The sequence below is a fragment of the Triturus cristatus genome, chromosome 5_1 (genome assembly GCF_964204655.1).
Source record: "Triturus cristatus chromosome 5_1, aTriCri1.1, whole genome shotgun sequence".
Taxonomy (NCBI): Eukaryota; Metazoa; Chordata; class Amphibia; order Caudata; family Salamandridae; genus Triturus; species Triturus cristatus.
The window spans coordinates 219,668,895-219,693,956 of NC_140587.1; the positions used below are offsets into that span (position 1 = coordinate 219,668,895).

General features: G+C 37.6%; 1 protein-coding gene across 2 annotated transcripts; it reads left to right on the forward strand.

Moving 5' to 3' along the window:
• Window positions 1-25,062, forward strand: LOC146830667 (uncharacterized). 2 transcript variants are annotated; one of them, XM_085604863.1, is made up of 9 exons: window positions 1-1,736; window positions 1,824-1,879; window positions 1,967-2,544; window positions 3,258-3,319; window positions 4,020-4,078; window positions 14,026-14,066; window positions 22,038-22,475; window positions 23,436-23,651; window positions 24,702-25,062. In XM_085604863.1, exons 7-9 carry the CDS (start codon window positions 22,038-22,040, stop codon window positions 24,963-24,965), a joined length of 918 nt encoding a protein of 305 aa, XP_085460989.1. In that variant the 5' UTR covers window positions 1-1,736; window positions 1,824-1,879; window positions 1,967-2,544; window positions 3,258-3,319; window positions 4,020-4,078; window positions 14,026-14,066; the 3' UTR covers window positions 24,966-25,062. The 2 variants fall into 2 exon arrangements, with proteins under 2 accessions (XP_085460989.1, XP_085460988.1); XM_085604862.1 differs by having other exon boundaries at window positions 266-1,736; window positions 1,967-3,319.

A 25,062-nucleotide genomic window follows, 5' to 3' on the forward strand; every position in this document is an offset into this window, starting at 1 on the left:
GTAAGTGCGAATCTTTTATACCTGTTATGTTTGATTTGAAAGTATTTTTAATGTGATTATAATGTTTGCGTTATTGGTGATGTATTTGTAATACAAGGTTATCTTATTTATTGCTGGGTGTTAGACTGCAAAGTTGATGGTGAAACAGGTTTTGTGACGGAAGTACTGTCACGTGTATTGTGTTTGATTCAATATGTGAGTACGTCAGGGTGGGGCACGTTTTTGTGATGAATCTGCTGTTTTGGGAGTGTGTCATCCTTTTTCCGATCGGACGGTAGGCGTGACGCAGCTACAGACAGGTAAGTGCGAATCTTTTATACCTGTTATGTTCTATTTTGAATTATTTATAATGTGATTATAGTGTTTGTGTGATTGATTATGTATTTTGGTTCAAAGCTTTTTCGTATTTATTGCTGGGTGTTAGACTGTTTATTTAATTGTCATACAGGTTTAGTGACGAAAGTACTGTCACGTGTATTGTGTTTGATTCAATATGTGAGTACGTCAGGGTGGGGCACGTTTTTGTGATGAATCTGCTGTTTTGGGAGTGTCTCATCCTTTTTTAGATCGGACGGTAGGAGTGACGCAGCTACAGACAGGTAAGTGCGAATCTTTTATATTTGTTATGTTTTATTTGAAAGAATTTTAATGTGATTATAATGTTTGAGTTATTGATGATGTATTTGTAATACAAGGTTATCTTATTTATTGCTCGGTGTTACTGTTTAGTTGCTTGTCATACAGGTTTTGTAACGGAAGTACTGTCACGTGTATTGTGTGTTCTTCAATATGTGATTACGTCAGGGTGGGGCACGTTTTTGTGATGAATCTGCTGTTTTGGGAGTGTGTCATCCTTTTCTAGATCGGACGGTAGGAGTGACGCAGCTACAGACAGGTAAGTGCGAATCTTTTATACCTGTTATGTTCTCTTGGGAATTAATTATTGCTGGATGTTAGAACGTTTATTTGATTGTGATACAGGTTTTGTCACGAAAGTACTGTCACGTGTATTGTGTGTTATTCAATATGTGATTACGTCAGGGTGGGGCACGTTTTTGTGATGAATCTGCTGTATTGGGAGTGTCATCCTTTTTCTGATCGGACGGTAGGAGTGACGCAGCTACAGACAGGTAAGTGCGAATCTTTTATTCCTTTTTAGGTTCATTCTAAAATTACTTTGACGATAATTAGAATGTTGGAGAGTTATCGATGCTGTAATTTGTGGGGATGTGTTCACTTTTTTAAGGTTGTATGTTAGTCGGTTTATTTCTTTGGAATACAGAATTTGTAACGGAAGTACAGTCACGTGTATTGTGTGCAATTCAATATTTGCGTACGGTGAGGGTGGGGCACGTTTTTGGGTTGAATCTGATGTGGTGGGAGTGGCACTCTTTTCTAGATCTCACGGTAGGCGGACGCAGCTACAGACAGCTAAGTTGAATTATTTGAAACGTAATATGTTCAATGTAAAATTGCGTTTACTTTGATTGTAATGCTTGGGAGTTATCATAAGGGCACGTTTTTTAACAGAATCTGCTATTGGGGGAGAGTGACAGTCTTTTGCAGATCGCATGGTAGGTGCTACACAGTTATAAACGGGTCACTTGAAGTTTGTTCACCAATTGTAGGCATTACCTCAGGTTGTTATTGGAATAAATTACTTTCGGTTTGTTTTCCAGGTATGCCTCTCTCTGGCCCGTTCCCGGGAACCAACGTGCTTGCACTGCTTTCCATGGGTATGTATAATGCGTGTGCCGCCTCTGTAGTAAAGCATCTTGTCTGTCCCTTATCTAACGCTTGTATTTTTACTTTTTTTTTCACAGGGATTCCCCGGTCCGATCCGTCCTTGGGAAGCGTCATGCAAAGATTACTTCAGCCGGTATGTATGCTGGTGTTTGCGGATCTTTAATAAGACATCTTGTCTGATTCGTATTTCACTTAGACATTTTTTGGGGGGGTTTTACAGGGACTTCCGCGGGCCTGACTATCCCGGGCAGCATCGTGCTTTAGGAGCTTTACTCTGTAGGTATTAATCTTTTGGCGGGTCTAAGGTAAGGCATCTAAAGGTAAGTCTGTTTACTTATTTTCGTAATTTGCCTGTATTTAGAATGTTTTGTATTCGTAAAGGAGGTTTTAGCTTTACAGCGCATTTGCGGTGAATTCTCTTTGATAAAAACTTTGAACGCGGTCAGACAGGTTGGAGCCGCGTTTCCTTTTGCTGCATCGCTATCTGTCTCATGCATGCTTTCACATTCAATTCGCCAGGAATTCACACCTCCTCGCTAACGATAGCACACACTCTCAGGCAGACATTCCTTTCATCCAAGGAAGACCACCACCCAAACATTAGCATACGGCTAGACAACAACAAGATTTCACACGCGTGCTGTTCGTAAACAAGTGTTACTTCTCTATTGTTATTCATTTAAAGTAACTCCCCTTTCCTCCGGTTTGACTGTACTTAAACTCGAAGAGCAGCCATTCGAAAACATTGCTTGGTTCCAGGTCATCCAGTACGAGCTAAACTATCTCTATTCCGAAAAGGTAAGCCACTTTATTTGTATTGCCGTTTTGTAAATAAACGCATTTAACGTTTTGTATCGTGTTTTGCTAATGTAAAGTGCTGGTGTTTTACTATGTTAACCTTAGCCAACATGTTGGGCGCTTTTATTGTTAGCAAAGTCCGCTCAGTATCTTGATGCCTTTAAATTTTCAAAACCGCGCTTTTATTTACTATCTGCAACGGGGAAATTGACTAACTTATATTGGGCAGGATTTAGAAGGGGCACGCACCCCATATAACCTTAATTTTTATGCTTTTTCCGGGATTATTATATACATTACGGGACCGCTTCGCCATCGTTTGGTATCTTGCTCCCTTTAATTGTCAATGCCGCGATTACTTGCATTTTAAAAAGAAAAACACTTGCTAATAAATATTTGACGAAATTTGTGAGGACCACGCACACACACCACATTACCTTGCATGCTTTTTGTGTTCGCCGATATTAATAAATACATTACGGTACCGATTTGCTAGCGTTTCCCGTGTATTGCATACTTAGTGAAGCGCTCTCTGCATAATACACTTTCCCATGCTTTACATTTCAGACTTGCTATTGTTGTCAGGGATCGTACATTTATTAGTTAAAATACAACTTAGAATGCCTTTTGCTTTCGAATCGATGGTTACATTTTTGAGATCATTTATATTAAATACGCTTCATTTCTCTTTTCCTCGACCTGAACTGGAACAGCAGCCATTCTAGACATTACGTGGGTCATCCGGTACGAAGTATACTATCTCTATTGCAAAAAGGTAAGCAACTTCAATTGTATTGCCCTTTTTAAAATAAACTCAACGAACGTTTTCTATCATGGATTGCTAATGACAAGTACAGTAAATTTCCAATGTTAACCTTTGCAAACATGTTATGCGCTTTATTTATTAGCAAAGTTCGCTGAGTGTCTTTATGGCTTTAAATTTTCAAAGCCGCACTTTTATTTAAAAGCTGCAACGAAAAGATGTACTAGCATATGTTAGGCAGAATTTAGAAGGGACACGCACACACACCACATTACATTAATGTTTTACCTTTCGCCGCGATTTATATATACATTACGGTACCGGCTCGCCATCGTTTGGTATCTTGCTGACTTTAAGTTTCGAAGCCGCGATTACAATCTTTTGAAAAGAAATCACTTGCTAGGAAAGATTTAACACGATTTATAAGGAGCACGCACGCACACCACGTTATTTTGCAGTTTTTGGGTGTTTGCCACTCTTACTATACACATTACGGTACGCGTGTATTGCATACTTAGTGAGGCGCACACTGCATTACAAACGTTTCCCTGGATTGCATTGCACACTTGCTCTGTTGTCCGAAATCGTACAATTATTACTTAAAATACAACTTACAATGCATTTGCCTTTCGAATAGATGGCTAGATTTCAGAAGACATTTGAATTAACTCCCTTTTATTTCTCTTTTCCTTGACCTAAACTGGGAGAGCAGACATTCAAGACATTTCGTGGGTCATCCGGTACGACCAAAACGATCTCTATTGCTATAAGGTAAGCAGCTTCTATTGTATTTCCGTTTACACAATGAACTCACTGAACGTTTTCTGTCGTGTTTGGCTAATGACAAGTGCAGTGGTTTTGCGATCTCAACCTTTGGAAACATGTTAGGCGCTTTGTAGTTACCACAGTGCGCTTCGTATCTGAATGCATTTAAACTTCCGAGCCGCGCTTTTTTGTCAAGTTTGCAATAAAATATTTGGTGAGCGTAGATTGGGCAGAATTTAGAAGGGACACACATAGACAGCACATAACCTGGATGCTTTTGGCTTTCGCCAGTATTTCGGTATACATTACGGTACCGCTTCGCCATCGTTGGGTATCCTGCTTATTTTGATTTGTAAGCGTTACGTTTAGATGCCATCATTTTTTTTTTAGCTTAAAACCGAACAGCTTTCAAAACATATTAGTCCTACTTTAACGAATGCACACGCAGTACATTGACTTGCTCTTTTTGCTTGCACCACTAATGCTAGCCTTATTACGGTAACGTTTTGCTTTAGTTTGCCACTTATTTCATCCTCACTGAAACACTCTATGCATAAGATACTTTAACATCGATTGCATTGCAAATTTGCGACTGTTGCCAGTCATCTACAATTATATGCTAGTATACAAATTTCGCACCCGCGGAATATTAATGCGCTTGATACTGTTTACATGTCTTACGACTGTTTTACTTTTGTTGGCAAAATGTGTTTTGTGATGCGAAACATTTATGTGAAATTTTTTCATATGCATGCCTCCTTTTGGATCTGACTTTTGGCCTATGATTGCAGTTATGGTGCGCGCATTCTATAGATTTGGCTTTATTTCTATTCGTTTTGCTTGACATTTGAATACATTTACCATGTTCCGGTTGGGATTCTTTGCATTTGCTTTTAAGGTGCATTGTTTACGTATAGGTACCGTCTAAAACGCGTCTTTACCTTACTTAAATCTCTAACGCTTCTATGCTAATGTAACCAACTGAAACAAGTGTGTGATGAGGGGGGCGAAAAGGGGGGGAGGGGGGTTAACCTTATACTAGCAGTGACATTTTGTCATGTGCACTAATGCTAGCCTTATTACGGTAACGTTTGGCTTTAGTTTGCCACTTATTTCATCCTCACTGAAACACTCTATGCATAAGATACTTTAACATCGATTGCATTGCAAATTTGCGACTGTTGCCAGTCATCTGCAATTATATGCTAGTATACAAATTTCGCACCCGTGGAATATTAATGCGCTTGATACTGTTCGTTACATGTCTTACGACTCTTTTACTTTTGTTGGCGAAATGTGTTTTGTGATGCGAAACATTTATGTGAAATGTTTTCATGTGCATGCCTCCTTTTGGATCTGACTTTTGGCCTATGATTGCAGTTATGGTGCGCGCATTCTATAGATGTGGCTTTATTTCTATTCGTTTTGCTTGACATTTGAATACATTTCCCATCTTCCGGTTGTGATTCTTTGCATATGCTTTCAAGGTGCATTGTTTACGTATATGTACCGTCTAAAACGCGTCTTTACCTTACTTACATCTCTAAGGCTTCTATGCTAATGGAACCAACTGAAACAAGTGTGTGATGAGGGGGGCAAAAAGGGGGGGAGGGGGGTTAAGCTTATACTAGCAGTGACATTTTGTCATGTGATGTTTGTTAGACTTTTGGAGGGGGTGGGAGGGGTTTCACAAAGTACGCTAGCGGGACGAGGTATCCTTTTCTAAATTATTTCATCGCTCCTCGAAGGTTACTTAATTTTAGTGTTTGCTGTACAAACATTGGCCTTCATGTATGTATTACCCGCAGTAATGCAGATACTACTGTGCAATTGTTTTTGGGGAATCACGCGTTGGAAAAAAATGCATTTTTTCATTCAGAACATATGGTTCATAGCTTAAAAATGTCATGCACTGTTTGGCAATTAAGTCCTGCATTGGCAGTTTTTGGTATACTACATATATATGCTCCTACTGCGCAACACTTTTTATTAACGGCTTAACTATAGACTTTCACACGCACTCCTCATCCAGTTTACACCATGCGTTCTCTGTTACACATTTTATAACATGCACTCTTATGCCTACTTTCTCCTTAATGCCCCTTTCCATTCACTCTCTACATACACACTGCTTGTGTGCCTTGGCGCGTATAACTTAGCACGTGTCGAGATTATGTTGCATGCCCTCTGTTGCACGTGCTCTGTCACACGTTCTCTCATGCACTGATTTTACATACTCTTTACCATACTACCTGTTGCACACATTTTTATGTACATCTCCTCAACATGAACTACAGCTAATGCTTACATCTCTACTGCCTTTATCTTCAATACTAACCTTTAATATTTGTATACTACATAAATTACTCCTCTCGCTACTCCTTTATGTTTATTACACACTTTATCTTCTTTAAGCTTCTCTTTGTTTTCCATGATTTTTCATAATTTACAACTAAAAGTTGACAATAGCTAATGATGAGAGAGTGAGCATGCAGGTGAGAACCAATCTGCTAACTCAAATGGTGTGACTGACGTGAGGCTCTGCAAACTTTTTGGACAAGTTTTACCTTTTGCTATTCCTATTTTCAGTAGTAATAGCGCACACTCGCCACCATGCATTTCACATCATGCATTCTCCAAAACACACGCAACACCACACACTCTTTAGCGCACATTGAAATTCACTCTCCTCTATCCACTCTCTACAGCACACTCATTGTGTGACTTAGTGCGTGTAACTTAGCGCGTGTAACTTAGTGCGTGTAACTTAGCGCGTGTAACTTAGCGCGGGTAACTTAGCGCGTGTAACTTAGCGCGTGTAACTTAGCGCGTGTAACTTAGCGCGTGTAACTTAGCGCGTGTGACGCTCTGTTGCACGCGCTCTGTTGCACGCGCTCTGTTGCACGCGCTCTGTTGCACGCGCTTTGTTGCGCGCGCTCTGTTGCACGCGGTCTGTTGCACGCGGTCTGTTGCGTGCGCTTTGTTGCACGCACTGTGTCACACGCTCTCATGCACTATCATTTCACATACTCTTTAGCATACTACTTTTTGTACACATTTTTATATACATCCCCTCAACATGCACCACAGCAAATTTACATCTCTAATGCCTTTATCTTCACTACTATCCTTTATTATTTGTACACTGCATACATTACTCTTGCTCCTGTCGCTACTCCTTTATGTATACTACACTCTGCCTCTTCTTTATACTCCTCTTTGTTTCCCTTGCTTTTCTCATACTTTCAAACTATAAGTTGACAATAGCTGATGATGAGAAAGTGAGCATGCAGGTGAGAACCAATCTGCAAACTCCAATGGTGTTACTTACGTGAGGCTCTGTCAACTTTTTCTGAATTTTTTTCATTTTCCTATCCCTGTTTTCAACAGTAATTGCTCACACTCCACACCATGCATTTTGCACCATGCATTCTCAAAAACACACTTCACACCACACACCACACACTCTTTAGCACACATTCTCATTTACACTCTTTTATCCACTCTCTACAGTACTCTCATTGTGTAACTTACCACATGTGGCTTAGCGCAGGTAACTTAGCGCAGATAAATTAGCGCATGTAACTTAGTGCATATTACAGCATGGTGCATATACTCTGTAGCACGCAGTTTAGTTACAGCCTCTATGGCACTCTCTGTACTACCAGCTCTTTACCACAGGCTCTCTGCCACACACTGTATGCCACACACTTTTCTACATGCTATCTTTTGGCAGGCGCTTTCACATACTACCTACTGTACACATTGTGATACACATCTCCTCTACATGCTGCATAGCTAATGCTTCCAACTACTACCTTTATTATCCTCCTATCCTTTACTATCAGTCAAACACTACACACACGACTTTTACTGCTCAAAACTACTTTTTCATGTATACTACATACTGTCTCTTCTTTATTCTCACCTTTTTTTCCACTTCTTTTTGGACAGTTTCAGCCTATTTGTCAAAAAAAAACAATAAACAGAAAGTGAGCATGCACGTGACAACCAATCTGCACAATGCAATGGTGTTACTTATGTAACGCACTGTCAACTTTGTGGGCAACTATTTTCTTTAGCTAGCTCAGTGTTTTCACCATTAATAGACTATTTATTTATGCGCACTCTTTCCCGCGCCCTCTTTCCCGCGCCCTCTTTCTCGCGCACTTTTTCCCGCGCCCTCTTTCCCGCGCACTTTTTCCCGCGCCCTCTTTCCCGTGCCCTCTTTCCCGCGCCCTCTTTCCCGCGCCCTCTTTCCCGCGCCCTCTTTCCCGTGCCCTCTTTCCCGCGCCCTCTTTCCCGCGCCCTCTTTCCCGCGCCCTCTTTCCCGCGCCCTCTTTCCCGCGCCCTCCTCCCCGCGCCCTCTTCCCCGCGCCCTCTTCCCCGCGCCCTCTTCCACACGTACTCTCAATACACATACTTTACTGCACACCATTTGTAGCACACCTCTTAAACATCGTAGCTAATGCTAGCTTTTTTTAATAGATGCATAGCCCAAACAGCACCATACATTTGGGGAAAGTGCTCCATGTAGGCATCTCCACCGTAGCACCCCAGAACGATGAAGCCCTGTAAACAAACAAAGATACACAGTTAGTTACAAAACATACAATATGCCTTACCTAAGTCCCGCAAACAACACCATACTTACAAAGGAAAAGCCTCCCTGCATGCCACCACACTGGAACGACCCTCACTGCTGAAGACCTGTAACGAAACAGAAAAAAAAAATGAGTTACTTACAATATGCCTTACCTAAGTCCTACAAACAGCACCATACTTACCGAGGAAAGCACTCCCTGCATGCCGCTGCACCGGAATGACCCACACCGCTTAAGCTCGAGAAACAAAAAGTTAGATAAAAAGCAAGCAAACAACAAAACAGCCAAAAAACATAGCACATTGCTTGCCATACTGCTTCAGGAAGAATTTGCCTCACAGCCATAAACATAAGCCGGAAAAGGGCAAAGATAAAATAGAAGAAACATGCCCACCAGCAAATATGGGTCCGGCTGGGCAAAAGAGAAAAGTTGCAAAAAAAGACACCCATGATTCTGAAGAGCGTGGGGCAGGTTGAGGGAAACTTCCTCAACAAAAGCTTGCTATGGGAAAGGGGAGAGAAAAGAGTTGGGCCAAAAAAAGCAATACATAGATGGCTGTGCACAATCAAATAATGTATTATTGCTTTTAAAGAAATGAGCAAAATGGGAAGTTTGCATGGAGTACTTAAATTCACGATTGAATGAAGCAGTGTGTATGTGTAGGTTTGTGTAAATGCCTGTGTGACATCGTGAAAATGTGAATATAAACCACATTTGCCATTAGCTGTTGATGGGGAAGTAAGCATGCACATGCAAAACAATCGGAAAACTCGAATGGTGTTAATAACATGAGGCGCTGGCAACTTTTACGTTAGAGCAGTTGAATTTATTAGATAGCAATATAGTTTAGATTTCTACAAACAGTCTTGCGTTTGCACTGTTTACCAGACAATCTTTAACATGCACTCTTTAACATGCTATATTTTACAGAATACAATTTAAAGCGCACTTTTTTAGAGACACCTCCTCTACATATATCATACTTAATGCCTACATTTAGACTACTGTTGGTCGTTAGACGCGCCTCTTTTTAATCCTTTTTTTGGGGAACTTTCAAGCTATATGCTGCCGAATTTTAACAATGAAGAAGTGAACATACAAGTAAAGTATTTGGCAAACCTCAATAGTGTTACTGACATTAAACACTCAACACTACCAGGGGATTTGGACTTTGCCTATGTCAATTTTTCCAGCAATAATATACTTTAATCCTCTACAAACACTCTTTTGCACGCACACTGTTGCATGCGCTCTATTGCACGCGCTCTTTTGCACGCACTCTGTTGCATGCACTCTGTTGCATGCACTTCTTAAATGCTCTCTGCCATACGCTCTATCATGCACTATGCTTTTACATACTCTTTACCATACTACCTGTTGCACACATTTTTAAGAACATCTCCTCAACATACACCACATCTAATGCTTACATCACTACTGACCTTTATCCTCAACACTATCCTTTACAATTGTACACTACATACATTACTCTTACTCCTCTCGCTACTCCTTAACGTAAAAGACACACTGCCTCTTCTTTATTCTCCTCTTTGTTTTCGTTTCTTTTTCATATTTAAAACCTAAACGTTGACAATACCTGATGATGAGAAAGTGAGCATGCAGGTGAGAACCAATGTGCAAACTACAATGGTGTTACTTACGCGGTGCTCTGTCAACTTTTTATACAATTATTTCCTTTTCCTACCCCTTTTTTCAACAGAAATTGCGCACACACCACAGCATGCATTTTACACCATGCATTCTCCAAAACACACTCCACAACACACACTCTTTAGCACACATTCTCATTCACACTCTTTTAGCCACTCTCTACAGTACTCTCATTGTGTAACTTGACACATGTGGCTTAGCAACTGTGACTTAGCGCAGGTAACTTAGCGCGTGTAACTTAGCGCATATGACAACATGGTGCATATACTCTGTAGCACGCACTATATTTACAGCCTCTATGGCACTATCTGTACTACCAGCTCTTCACAACAGCCTCTCTGCCACACGCTCTATGCAACCCACTTTCCTACACGCTGTCTTTTGGCATACACTTTAACATACTACCTATTGTGCAAATTGTAATACACATCTCCTCTACATGCACCCTAGCTAATGCTTATAACTCTACTACCTTTATTATCCTCCTATCCTTTACTATCAGGCAAACACTACACACACTACTCTTACTGCTCTTTCTACTCCATGTATACTACATACTGTCTCTTCTTTATTCTCACTTTATTTTCCCCTACATTTTTGACACTTTCAGCCTATTTGTTGGCAATAACTAATGATGAGAAAGTGAGCATGCACATGACAACCAATCTGCACAATGCAATGATGTTACTTATGTAAGGCACTGTCAACTTTTTGGGAAAGTTTTTCCTTTACGTAGCTCAGTGTTTTCACCATTAATAGACTATTTCTTTATGCACCCTCTTCCCCGCCCCCTCTTCTCCGCATCCTCTTCCCCGCCCCCTCTTCCCCGCCCCCTCTTCCCCGCCCCCTCTTCCCCGCCCCCTCTTTCCCCGCGCCCTCTTCTCGCGCCCTTTTTCCCGCGGCCTCTTTCCCGCGCCCTCTTTCCCGCCCCCTCTTCCCCGCCCCCTCTTCCCCGCCCCTCTTTCCCCGCGGCCTCTTTCCCCGCCCCCTCTTTCCCTTTCCCTCTTTCCCCGCCCCCTCTTTCACCGCGCCCTCTTTCCCCGCGCCCTCTTTCCACGCGCCCTCTTTCCACGCGCCCTCTTTCCACGCGCCCTCTTTCCACGCGCCCTCTTTCCACGCGCCCTCTTTCCACGCGCCCTCTTTCCATGCGCCCTCTTTCCTTTGCCATGCACTCTGTTGCATGCATGCTGTTGCATGCGCTCTATTGCACGCACTCTGTTGCACGCGCTCTGTTGCACGCGCTCTGTTGCACACACTCTGTTGCACACACTCTGTTGCACACACTCTGTTGCACACACTCTGTTGCATGCACTTCTTAAATGCTCTCTGCCACACACACTCTCATGCACTATGATTTTACATAATCTTTAGCATACTACCTGTTGCACACATTTTTAGGTACATCTTCTCAACATGCACCACAGCTAATGCTTACATCTCTACTGTCTTTATCCTCACTACTATCCTTTAAAATTGTACTGTACATACATTACTCTTACTCCTCTCGCTACTCCTTGACGTATGACACACTGCCTCTTCTTTACTCTCCTCTTTGTTTTCCTGGCTTTTTCAAACTTTGAACCTTTAAGTTGACAATAGCTGATGATGAGAAAGTGAGCATGCAGGTGAGAACCAATCTGCAAACTCCAATGGGGTTACTTACGTGAGGCTCTGTCAACTTTTTCTCAAAGTTTTTCAGTTTCCTATCCCTGTTTTTAATTGTAATAGCACACACTGCTTTTTACACCATGCATTCTCTATTATACATTCTGTACCACACACTCTTTAGCACACATTCTCATTCACACTCTTTCAGCCACTCTCTACAGTACTCTCATTGTGTAACTTGACACATGTGGCTTAGCAACTGTGACTTAGCGCAGGTAACTTAGCGCGTGTAACTTAGAGCATATGACAACATGGTGCATATACTCTATAGCACGCACTATATTTACAGCCTCTATGGCACTCTCTGTACTACCAGCTCTTTACCACAGCCTCTCTGCCACACGCTCTATGCAATACACTTTCCTACACGCTGTCTTTTGGTATGCACTTTAACATACTAGCTACTGTGCAAATTGTAATACACATCTCCTCTACATGCACCCTAGATAATGCTTACAACTCTACTACCTTTATTATCCTCCTAGCCTTTACTATCAAGCAAACACTACACACACTACTCTTACTGCTCTTTCTACTCCATGTATACTACATACTGGCTCTTCTTTATTCTCACTTTATTTTCCCCTACATTATTCACACTTCCAGCCGGTTTGTTGGCAATAACTAATGATGAGAAAGTGAGCATGCACATAACAACCAATCTGCACGATGCAATGATGTTACTTATGTAAGGCACTGTCAAATTTTTGGGACAGTTTTTCCTTTAGATAGCTCAGTGTTTTCACCATTAATAGACTATTTCTTTATGCACCCTCTTTCCCCGTGCCCTCTTTCCCCGTGCCCTCTTTCCCCGCGCCCTCTTTCCCCGCGCCCTCTTTCCCCGCGCCCTCTTTCCCCGCGCCCTCTTTCCACGCGCCCTCTTTCCACGCGCCCTCTTTCCTTTGCCATGCGCTCTGTTGCATGCATGCTGTTGCATGCGCTCTATTGCACGCGCTCTGTTGCACACTCTCATGCACTATAATTATACATAATCTTTACCATACTACCTGTTGCACGCATTTTTGTGTACATCTTCACAACATGCACCAGAGCTAATGCTTACATCTCTACTGTCTTTATCCTCACTACTATCCTTTAAAATTGTACTGTACATACATTACTCTTACTCCTCTCGCTACTTCTTGACGTATGACACACTGCCTCTTCTTTACTCTCCTCTTTGTTTACCTAGCTTTTTCAAACTTTAAACCTTTAAGTTGACAATAGCTGATGATGAGAAAGTGAGCATGCAGGTGAGAACCAATCTGCAAACTCCAATGGGGTTACTTACGTGAGGCTTTGTCAACTTTTTCTCAAAGTTTTTCAGTTTGCTGTCCCTGTTTTCAACTGTAATAGCACACACTGGCCACAATGCTTTTTACACCATGCATTCTCTATTACACATTCTGTACCACACACTCTTTAGCATACATTCTCATTCACAATCTCTTCCATCTACTCTTTACAGCACACACATTCTGTGACTTCACACATGTGGCATGACACGTGTTACTTTGCGCCTCTGCCTTAGCCCCTGTACCTTAGCGCATGCACCAATATGTTGCATAATTCCGTGCTGCAGACTAGCATGGGATGAATTATGTGAAGCACTGACAAGTTTTATTGCCTTTGTTTTTGTACCGTACTGTTTGTCTTTTTTAATGAAACTATTTAAATATTTTACTCTAAGAAAAACACTCTACTACTCTTTTCTTCACATTCGGCTACACATTCTCGATGTACACTTTTTTGGCTACACATTGTCTACACTATGCTACATTTCACAACACTTTTTCTACCATACTCGACAGAAACCTTACACTACAAACCATCTCCATATTATTACATCTGTATTGCTCTTTAGGATACAATTTCTACTTGTGTTTTCCCTCTATTACATCTACCAACTTTATGAGCCATGCAAAAATTACTTAATTTCGTTACTATTGACAACTTACTGTATATTACTATGCTAAATCAACATTAATACTTGTTTTTATTCTTCCATAGATAACTGTGAGAAGTTGCGCATTCTTTTTCAAGGCATCAAGGTGAAAGTATCTTAATTTATTGTTGATACACCAGCCTATGGTGAAAACAAATCAGTTGGGATCATTAGAATATATATATATTTTTTTTGAAACATACTCATTGTTTTCAGCATGCATAACCTCTGTTAGCGATAGCTATAGGCTGTTGAGAAAGTCTAGTGCTTACAAATCCGTAAACATCATTCACAGGCTATTTAAGAAACACTGAGCTTTGCTTAAAGCACAACATTCATGGAAACACTACAAGCGTATAGAAACACACAACAAATGCATGCTTAGAAAACACTTCTATTCATTTTAGAATCCTATGCATATAGCATAAATTTAATGCAGTATACATCTAACCTATCTCACACAAATTAGTTTGCTGAACAGCATCTATTTATTACTTACTGTTATTAGCAGCACAAGGGAAGTTGCATGAACCTTGTATAGCTATACAAATAAATAGTAACTACTCAGAAAAGTTAGAAAGTGTGTATAAATTTTAATATATGCTAGTTAGCATTATACTTGTATAGAAGCATACAGATATATAGTCCATACAAGAAACTTACAACACTAAAATACAGCATCCAAAGAACGCTACAATACAAACCTATAATAGGTAGTTTAATACCGGCAGTTTATTTGAACAATATTTTTGTGTCGCTATTAATATCATGGAAATACTGCAGGCAGCTTATCATCAAGGGCATAACAAATTTTCTCCTACTTCGCGGGGCAAACAATGTTTGCCAAACAGCACATTCGCAATCATACACAATAGCTACAAACCTGCTAATACATGGACTGTAGAAGATTTACATGCCATTATGGACTTAGGGGATGCTTTATATATAGATATGCATTCCATAAATCAAGAACAGCTTATGCATCCTGATGATTTACCAAATTATATCCAACACAATGACACTATCTATTCGCTTAAGCTTAAACAACCTTCTTATGGGGATATACTGAAACAGTTTGACCCATCGTCGCCAAATATGCAAACAGTATTGAGAGCTGCACTCAATTTGCATTGCGGTGTTTTACTTTGCATGGATATGTATGTTATAGCTATTATGCACAGTGAACATTCATACTTTGTATTTGACTCGCATAGCCGCGACACCACAGGAATGCCTCACCCAAATGGGACATGTATTACCATACAAATATCATTTGAAGGGCTTATACAGTACATAACAAATCTGGCATATAGTCTAAAGCGACCCAATAGTAATTACTTACCATATGAATTAACTCCAATAGATATAATTCCAATTAAAAAAGATTCACTACATAAGGCAATGCTCATAGCAGAAAAAAATGCAAGTGCCATATTACACAAGCATATTTATGTGCATTCTACTAAAGCATGTACAGATTTATTCACACACACATTAAGAACTTGCATAGAAAATGAAAGAGATTGCCTCCAAAGATCAAAGGCAGGTACTCTTCGGCCATCAACATCATTAGCTACTGATCAGCATATTCCCCCCTCAAAAAATTGCATTGTGCCTATAACAACTGCACAACTGACGCTACCTACCTGCACTAGCATAGATACAACAGAATATGCAAGTAACTCACATAATACTCCGACATACGCAAATATACTTAGAAATACACTTAGACACAACAGTCACGAGTTGTGATACAAAAAACATACAGACACAAAACATCACAGGCTCAACAAGTGATTTGCATAATAACGCATATATACAAAGCTCCCATCCTACAAACAAACCTAACACTCAGGGTAACAAAATACTTAGCCCAAAAAGTAACCCCAAGACTATATTGTCCAAAATGCATATTAACATCAAGAACAACATAGAACAAACTTTTTGGCCACAAACACAACAACATATAAATGTCGTAAATAGTACAGACAAACAGCAAACACAAACAAATCTTACACTACCATCACGGTGTACACAATCTATACAAAATAGTCTATTTGCTATTCTACATAACTACTGTAAACCCGCACATAGTTGGGATAGTCAAGACTTGCAATCTATTATGGGACTTGGAAATGCACTATATATTGAAATGCAGTCAATTAATAAAGAAAATTGTATGCAACCACAATATTTACCCAATTACATAGAGCACAATAGCGTTATATATGCAATTAAGCAAAAAAAGAGCATAACGATGGAGGAAAAGCAAACAGAAATGCAAAATGCAAGGCTTTTGAGAACCCTTACTTCAATGCATTTTAACAATGGTATATTGATTTGTTTTAATGCATACACTATTTCAATATTCAAAACGATTCATGCATACTTTGTATTTAATTCAAATAGCCAAAATGAGGAATTAATACCTCCTGCTAAGGGGACCTCTATTGCTTTACAAATCAAATCACCTGAGCAGGTTATTGATTACATCAGAACGTTGGCTCTCCAGAACAAAGTACCACATTCATTAAGTTTTACTTTATACTTCACTCCAGTTACAGTACGCAAAATTAGCAAATTGTCACTTGAGACAACACAAAGAAAACATAGAGAGAAAAAAGTTACACCTATAAGAGACATGTATATCCATACTACTAAGTTAACTCTACATGCCTCTATACATATCACACCTATAGAGTTACAACTAGAAAATACAATTACAGAAACACTCAACAGCGATAGGCAAATGCATACAGAGAATTCCACAACCACAAGTCATATTGAATCTATCATCGCTATTAACAATCCCAATCCAATAACAAACACATTTACATAATGCTGGGATTCACAATGAACCAAATGCAATAGAAGTACAACCAAATAACTGTAACAGAAAAAGATTGCATGCACAAGAAACAGAAAATACACTTAATGCCACAAATATAACATCTTTGACAAATGCCACAATTAGTACTTTCCATGCACAAATTAAATATGGCCCAGAGTATGCTTGCACTATTTGCAATCAGTTATGGCATAAACAAAGTTTGCAAACAACGCACAAGTTAAAAAAAAGGGCTAAATTCATAGAATGTAACATTAGTCAATATCGAACAGAAGATATATGCCGGACATGTTACCAATATATTGCCAAGGACAAAATACCACCATGTTCTTTCTATAATGGGATGACATTTCCTGATATTCCACCTGAATTACACTTGCATAATTTAGAAGAGAGATTAGTATCGCCAAGAATACCTTTTTTACAAATCAGAACGCTGCCGCGAGGCTTCCAAAAATCTCTCTCAGGTGCAGTAGTTAACGTTCCTGCCGATGTTATGACAACTGTAACTGTTTTACCAAGACAAATTAATGATAACATGACGATTCCAATAAAATTAAAACGCAAATTAAGCTATAAATCCTATACCCATTTCGAAAATGTAAGGCCAAACAAAGTAAAGCGTGCAGCTCTATATTTAGCAACTACTAGCAGTATGTTCCAAGAATATGGAGTCACTGTTAATAAAGATTGGGAATATACACCAGAGAATATGCCACCTTGTAATGACACTTCTGATGCAAACAATACATCAGATTCATCAGACAACATTGCAGCTGGGAATTTAGATACTATGCTAACTAATGAAACTATAACTACAGAAAGCATTAACATTATTAACTTAGCACCTGCAGAATATAACACACCAAGGGGTCTATATGAAGACAAAGATTCGGAATATTTCGCTTTCCCCACTATTTTTTGTGGGAAGCGAAGGCCAACAAACAAAGAAAGGCATGTACCAATACATTACAGTACAATATGTCAATGGGAATTAAGAAGTTATGATTTAAGAGTAGCAAAGTCCATGACAAATGTTTTCTTCAAATTGAAAAAGTTGCATATTAAGCAAATACAGAGCAAAATATACATCTCACTTAGAAAATATTTTACCAATGGTAACATTATTACAGCAAAAGACATCAAACAAAAATTAGATAGCATTTTCCAATTTAATGAGGGATATAAAATACTAAAAACAATACGTGGCTCACCACCATATTGGGAGCAATGCAAAAAAGACTTATTTGCTATGATAAGACAATTAGGGATACCAACATTTTTTTTAACATTATCAGCAGCAGAAACTAAATGGTATCATTTAATCAACATACTATTACGCACTGAGAAAAAAAAAGAATGTACAGAAGAAGAATTCAAAAAAATGTAATGGGAGGAAAAATGCAAATTAATACAGAGAAATCCCATTACTTGTGCCCGACATTTTGACTTTCAAGTTAGAAAATTCTTTAATTGTATATTACTGCATAAAAGTAACCCAATTGGCAAGGTGATAGATTACTTTTATAGAGTAGAATTTCAACAAAGAGGATCACCACATATACATGCTATAATATGGATTGAAAGAGCTCCACAGTATGAAACTTCAGAAGTTACTACTGTTACAGCTTTTATAGATAAATATATAACCTGTGCAAAACAACAAGATACAAATATCGAGCCTTTATTGCCACTACAAAAGCATGGACATACCAAAAATTGTCGTATTAAACATAAAAGAACATGCAAATACCAGTACCCAAAATATCCAATGCCAGAAACTTTTATACTGGAACCATTACCACTAGACAAAACTGATCAAGAGCTCTTACAGAAAATCGAACTAATCCACCTAACTATGAACACGCAAGAGTTCTCACATTATTCCTTTGAACAGTTTTTAGATACAATGAAACTAGATCTAAGTCAATATGTTAGATGTATACGCTGCATTATAGAAAAAAATACAATTTTCCTAAAAAGAACACCAGCTGAATGCTTTATTAATAACTACAATACGACAATTTTACAAGCATGGCAAGCAAACATTGATATACTATACATCTTAGACGCATATGCATGTGCCGTATATATAGTATCATATATTAGTAAATCACAGCGTGGAATGAGCAAGTTGATTGCACAAGCAGCAAAAGAAGTTTATCACAATCCAAGCATAAAAGAGTAGCTTAAGCATATAGGTAACAAATTCCTAAACTGTACAGAAATAAGCGCGCAAGAAGCAGCCTATTTTATACTTCAAATTCCTTTACGCAAAAGTTCTAGATCGTATGTTTTCATTAATACAAGCCCTCCAGAAAAGCGTACCTACTTATTAAAAGACATTGAGACTATAAATTTGTTACCTGATACATCCAATCAAATACAATATGATAATGTAATAGTAAAGTACAGCAAACGTCCTACAGATTTGGAAACGTGTACATTAGCTGACTATGCATCTATGTATCATGGAAATCATAAAAATAGAAAGCAGAAAAATGCAACAGACCATGATAATTTCCTCACCGAAAACAACTTTTATAGCTCGGATGAGGAAGAACTTGAAATTAATATACCAAATAAAACTGCAGAAACAGATTATACAAAGCGGCAAAAACAAAAAATAATTCGATATTGCAGGTTTAATAAAAAAAATGACCCTGAAAATTATTACAGAGAATTGCTAATGCTTTATTATCCCTGGAGAGTAGAAAATCAAATTATTGGTAATAAGGAAACATATTATGAAAAATACCTAGAACTTCAAAATATAGTTGACGCTAATCATACTAAGTATAATAGGCATAATACCCCTTTAACACCTAATGCCAATGGAGACTGTACATTGGACGCATTACTTATACCTCCAATGGATATAGAAACTGACGAAAACATTTGTCCTGAAGTTCAAACAAATGAACCACTATTATATGACTTATCATTTGATTTAGGCATTAGAAGTACAAGTAATGATGAACTTTTAACCAATAATATAATGCCAGATGACCAATATCACAGTTTGATGCAAAATCTTACAAATGAGCAACTTAACTTTATATGCCATCACTTGCATTGGATAAAAACCAAAGAAACACCTTGCTATACGTTTTGCACAGGTGGTGCAGGAGTAGGGAAAAGCTTCCTTATAACAGCCCTTTACCAAACATTACTACGCTATTACAATACCAAAGCAGGGGAAAATCCTGATAACATTTATGTATTGCTTACAGCTCCAACAGGCAAAGCAGCACATAACATCCATGGTAAAACGCTACATAGTACATTCAAAATACCAGTTTCGCAATCGCTATCTCATAAACCACTCACTCATGAGAACAGGAGTGCACTTCAAAATGAATTATTGCATCTTAAATTGCTAATAATTGATGAAATATCAATGGTAGGGGCAAATCTTTTCAATTTTATACATAACAGGTTACAAGAAATTAAAATGTCCAAACTCCCTTTTGGTGGGATATCCATATTAGCTATTGGAGATTTTTATCAGTTAAAACCAGTATTTGACACATACATATTTGAAAATTCTAGGCATTCATACAGACCAGTAAGTACAAATTTATGGCAAACACACTTTAAGTTGTTTGAATTAACAAAAATTATGAGACAGCTAAACGACTTACCATTTGCTCAATTACTAAAGAGATTAAGAGAAGGAAAACAAACTAATAACGATATTATACAAATACAAACACGCGAGCAAGACCCACCCCAAAACATTACCAAAACCATCCCTTATATAATGGCAACAAACAAAGAGGTTAATAATATTAATAATGAAGTTTTGTTACAACATATAACAAAATACCCTGTATACACATCAACCGCAATAGATACAGTTGCATCTGACCTAAGCGAAATTGTAAAAAAAAAAATACTAATGCAATTACCTGCAGATGCAACTAAGACCATGGGCCTGCCATTTATATTGCATATTGCATTAAAATTACGATACGATCTAACATGCAATATCAATGTTAACGATGGCTTAACAAATGGTGCAACAGGTATAGTTGAATTAGTAGAAACTATCAATAGCATTCCAAATGTGATATGGATTCTTTTTGATAAAGAAAATGTTGGCAAATTAACAAGACAGGAAAATAGGCACATATATCACAGTAACATTTCACCTCATTGGACACCAATTCATGTTATCTCTAGACATTTTCAATTTACACAAAAATTTATAACAATAATACGCAAGCAATTCCCACTACGCCAATCATCTGCACGTACTATACATAGAACACAAGGAGAAACTATTGAACCACTTTACATCCATTTTAACAATAGTGAAATACATCATTTGCATTATGTTGCTTTAAGCAGAGCAAAATCATTAGAAAACATATATATTAAAAACTTTCAGCAGGACAAAATAGTTGTCCACCCAAAGGTTCATGAAGAAATGGCCCGCTTAAGGACAGATATGCTATTAGAAATATCAGTACCACAATTATGTAATTATCTGCTAAACTTTAATGTTATTGTACACAACATACGTTCACTACAAAAAAATCACAAAGCTATACAAGCCGACACAAATATCATGAAGGCAGATATTATATGTCTCAATGAAATAAACACAACTAGGGAAGGGAACAGTCATTCATTATATATTGACCACTATCATCTGATGCTATTTGATAAATTCCATAATCAAAATACCAAGCATGGGATTGCTATTTATTACAAGAAAAATATTTGCCTTTTGCCAATTTATGAAACACAGCACGAAATTGACATTTTACATTTTACTTTAATTATAAAGAATTGTGATTACTTATTTGTGATAATATACAAACCACCACATGTACAACTACAAAAAAAATTTCAAGTGTTAACTAGCGTATTGAGCTTCTACCCAAACTACAAATATATAATAATGGGCGACTTCAACATAGATTTAGCACAAGTATCACATAATGCAACACTACTTTTAGAATACATGCAAAACCAATTTCAATGTCACCAAAAAATACAAAACTACACAACAGACTACAATTCAACCTTAGACCATATATATGTTAATGAAGAGATAACTCACTTTGGTATACTAGAGTCCTACTATAGCGATCACAAAGCATTATGGGTAGCTATTTAATAAGCTGAAATTATCAATTGGTATGTTATTTTGCTTTAGGAATTTGCTTTCTTTACATGCTAGATTCAGAAAGTCTACTTACATTATTTGTCTCGTTGCAGATGATTTCTATACAAGAAATTAAGGAAACCAAACACGAGGAAAGCAAACCGTATCAAAAAGCAATACGAGCAAACATAGTCAAATGCTCTGCAAAAACACATTACAAAAACGCTAAGCAAGAAAATAAGATTTTATTCCACATTGCTCTTGCTGATGAAAGTGAGTCAATTAAAGGAACTTGCTACAATGATGATTTTTTCAAGCTAACAAAAGAAGGGAATGGAATTATAATTCGGAATTTTATAAACAAGAACAATGTCATCATCTTAACGAAACAAACAAAGATTTCGAGAATGCCACCATTAACGCTCCCGGAAACAATAACCCAAGAAGCAGTATATTTGCTACAGCCGCCTGCACCCCCAGTTTCTCCAATAAAAACTATAAGGAAAGCTAATTTACGGACATTGATGAGCATATTAGGGACAATATCTGAGGTACGTATCATAAAAAAATTAAGGTGGTTATTAACTATTGCATGTAGTAGTCTGTAAACTTACATACTATCAGCATGACTATCTGCCACACACACTTTGTAATAACATTCTTCAAACCACTATACCATACATTCTATAACACATTTAGTAACTGCAACTCTTTAAAACACACACTATTAGCAGCACACTTTACTATAAACTATATACAACACTCACTACAACACACATACTATCTACAAACATTTCAAGTAATAGCTGTTACTTACTCCGTTTACACACACCACAAAGTTACATATAGTTAAAAACGGACACTCTCTATCTCATTCATTGCTACTTAAACTTTGCCAATACTCTGTAGTACAATCTACTACAAGCATACAACAATTTTTTATAGAGAAATAACATCTAAAGGCTATATTTAGGACTAATCGATGTAGAAACTCAAATAGAATACACAACATTGCTGCTAATAGCACTATACTTACTGCACAACACATACAATATCCTAGCAACTCTATTCGCTCATTTTACAATCTAAATTATATTTAACTAATATAATTTACGAAAAAAACATTAAAATCTGTAAAAATACACATCGGACAATAAATGCACTGTAAAGTGTTGATTACATGGAACAGTCCCACAAGTTTCAAACATATGTAAAGTATTTTTACTATTTATTTGAAACACTTGTAAAAATGATAGCTATACAAAATATCATCATCTACTCTTTTATGTGCACTCTCCTACAAATTATATCATATATATACTTCCATACAAAAGTCTCTAACGCACACTCTCTAACATACACACTGTAGCACACACTATTACACAACTAATACACCACACCAATCAACAAACTTTTCACTCGCATGTTCTCTCCAATAAACAAAGATACAGCACAAGTGTATACTATCTATGCAAGAACCAATAACAATGATTGTTTATCAAATTTAACAGGAGGAAGAAACCAAAACTGTATTCATTGGAGGGCAAGAAACAAAACTAAAATCAATAACAGTAAACGATGCAACAGACTCAGTGAAAATAACACTGTGGAGAGACGCAGCGGACTTTCCCATCGAACTTGGGAGCTACATAAAAATAACCCATCTGACAGTGCATGAATTTAACAACGAAAAAATATTGAATTCTACTCGGAATACACAATTGCAAGTAAGTACAAAGTAAAAAGACAATGCTAAACACAAAAAATGTATTCTTTGCAAAGAACTTACTTACACATCTAGAACAGAAGACTCATTAAATTCACCATTTTTATATCACGCGTAGTAACATCAGTTGCTCTTTTTTCAACATACAATTTGTGATTCTACACATAACTCTCGTACACATAGATAAAACACCACAATACTATATCACCTTTAAATACATGCATATACATTCATACAAAACACTCTCGAAATATCACAAACAACTTTTCAGTTTACCTTTCCTACAGCTCAACACCTAACGACAAACTGCAAAACATGCAGGTGAATACATTGCAAATCATACTACACCTTTCGGTATAATAATTTTGCACACATTTTAAAATGCTAGTCCATAACCATGCCATATTAACTATTTTAGTCCATATCTACACCTTACCTACGAACACATGGAAACATAAAATATCTTACTTTATATATAGCACTAACTTTCTATCAGAATAGCACCAGAATCATACATTACTACATCTCAAGCAAAGCAACATCCAACTCTCTATCTATGTCTATATTCACCTTTTGGGAATACATACTAATCAAAAACTGCCTTAAATGCACTTTTCGATTTTACATTACCTATTACTTAACTTGGAGTTTATTTGCACTCTCTCAATACTTTCCTGTGCATATTCGAATTCTATTGCAAATTTTTCACATAATGTGCTATATAAACATACATTTCTATAAATATCTGTCACCTTTAGATCATCTTGCATTACATTTAGAAACACTCTGCATCAAACAAAATCCAACACCGCCTTCATAAATTCCATAGGTACGAACACATAAGTACGCACTTTGGGTCTTTGCCTTCAACTACATTTTTCACATTCTCTGAACCGCGCAGAACAAATGCAATTCACAGAAAAATCTTGAATAAATTCCTTCAGCATCTATAGAAATGTTTTATTTCTCTGAAAAGCACGTTAAAATATAGAAAAAAAAAGATATACAGTAAAAAATGGGTTTCATAACAGATGTTTTTTTCTTTTTGCAGAAAATTGAGCCACCCCAAGAACAACTGCAGATAACTATATATGGACTCGAAAATACCACTCAGGAAAAAAGCACCATTACCATACAAATTCAAGATAATGAACATTTAAAATCTGTACAAATAAGCAATACGCTTTTAATGGACCACCTACAAATTCCAGCAGATATTGAGGACTTTGCAGAGGCTCTTATGCCACACCTACCGAAAACACTAAATATAATATTTCAAAATGAACACATTGTCGAAATTCTCGACGAAGATTAAATTATGCAATATGCAAAAAGAAAACTACTTTTGTAACTTTGAATAAAATGGATACATACAAAATAAATATTTTAGTTAATAAAAATCTTAAATCACA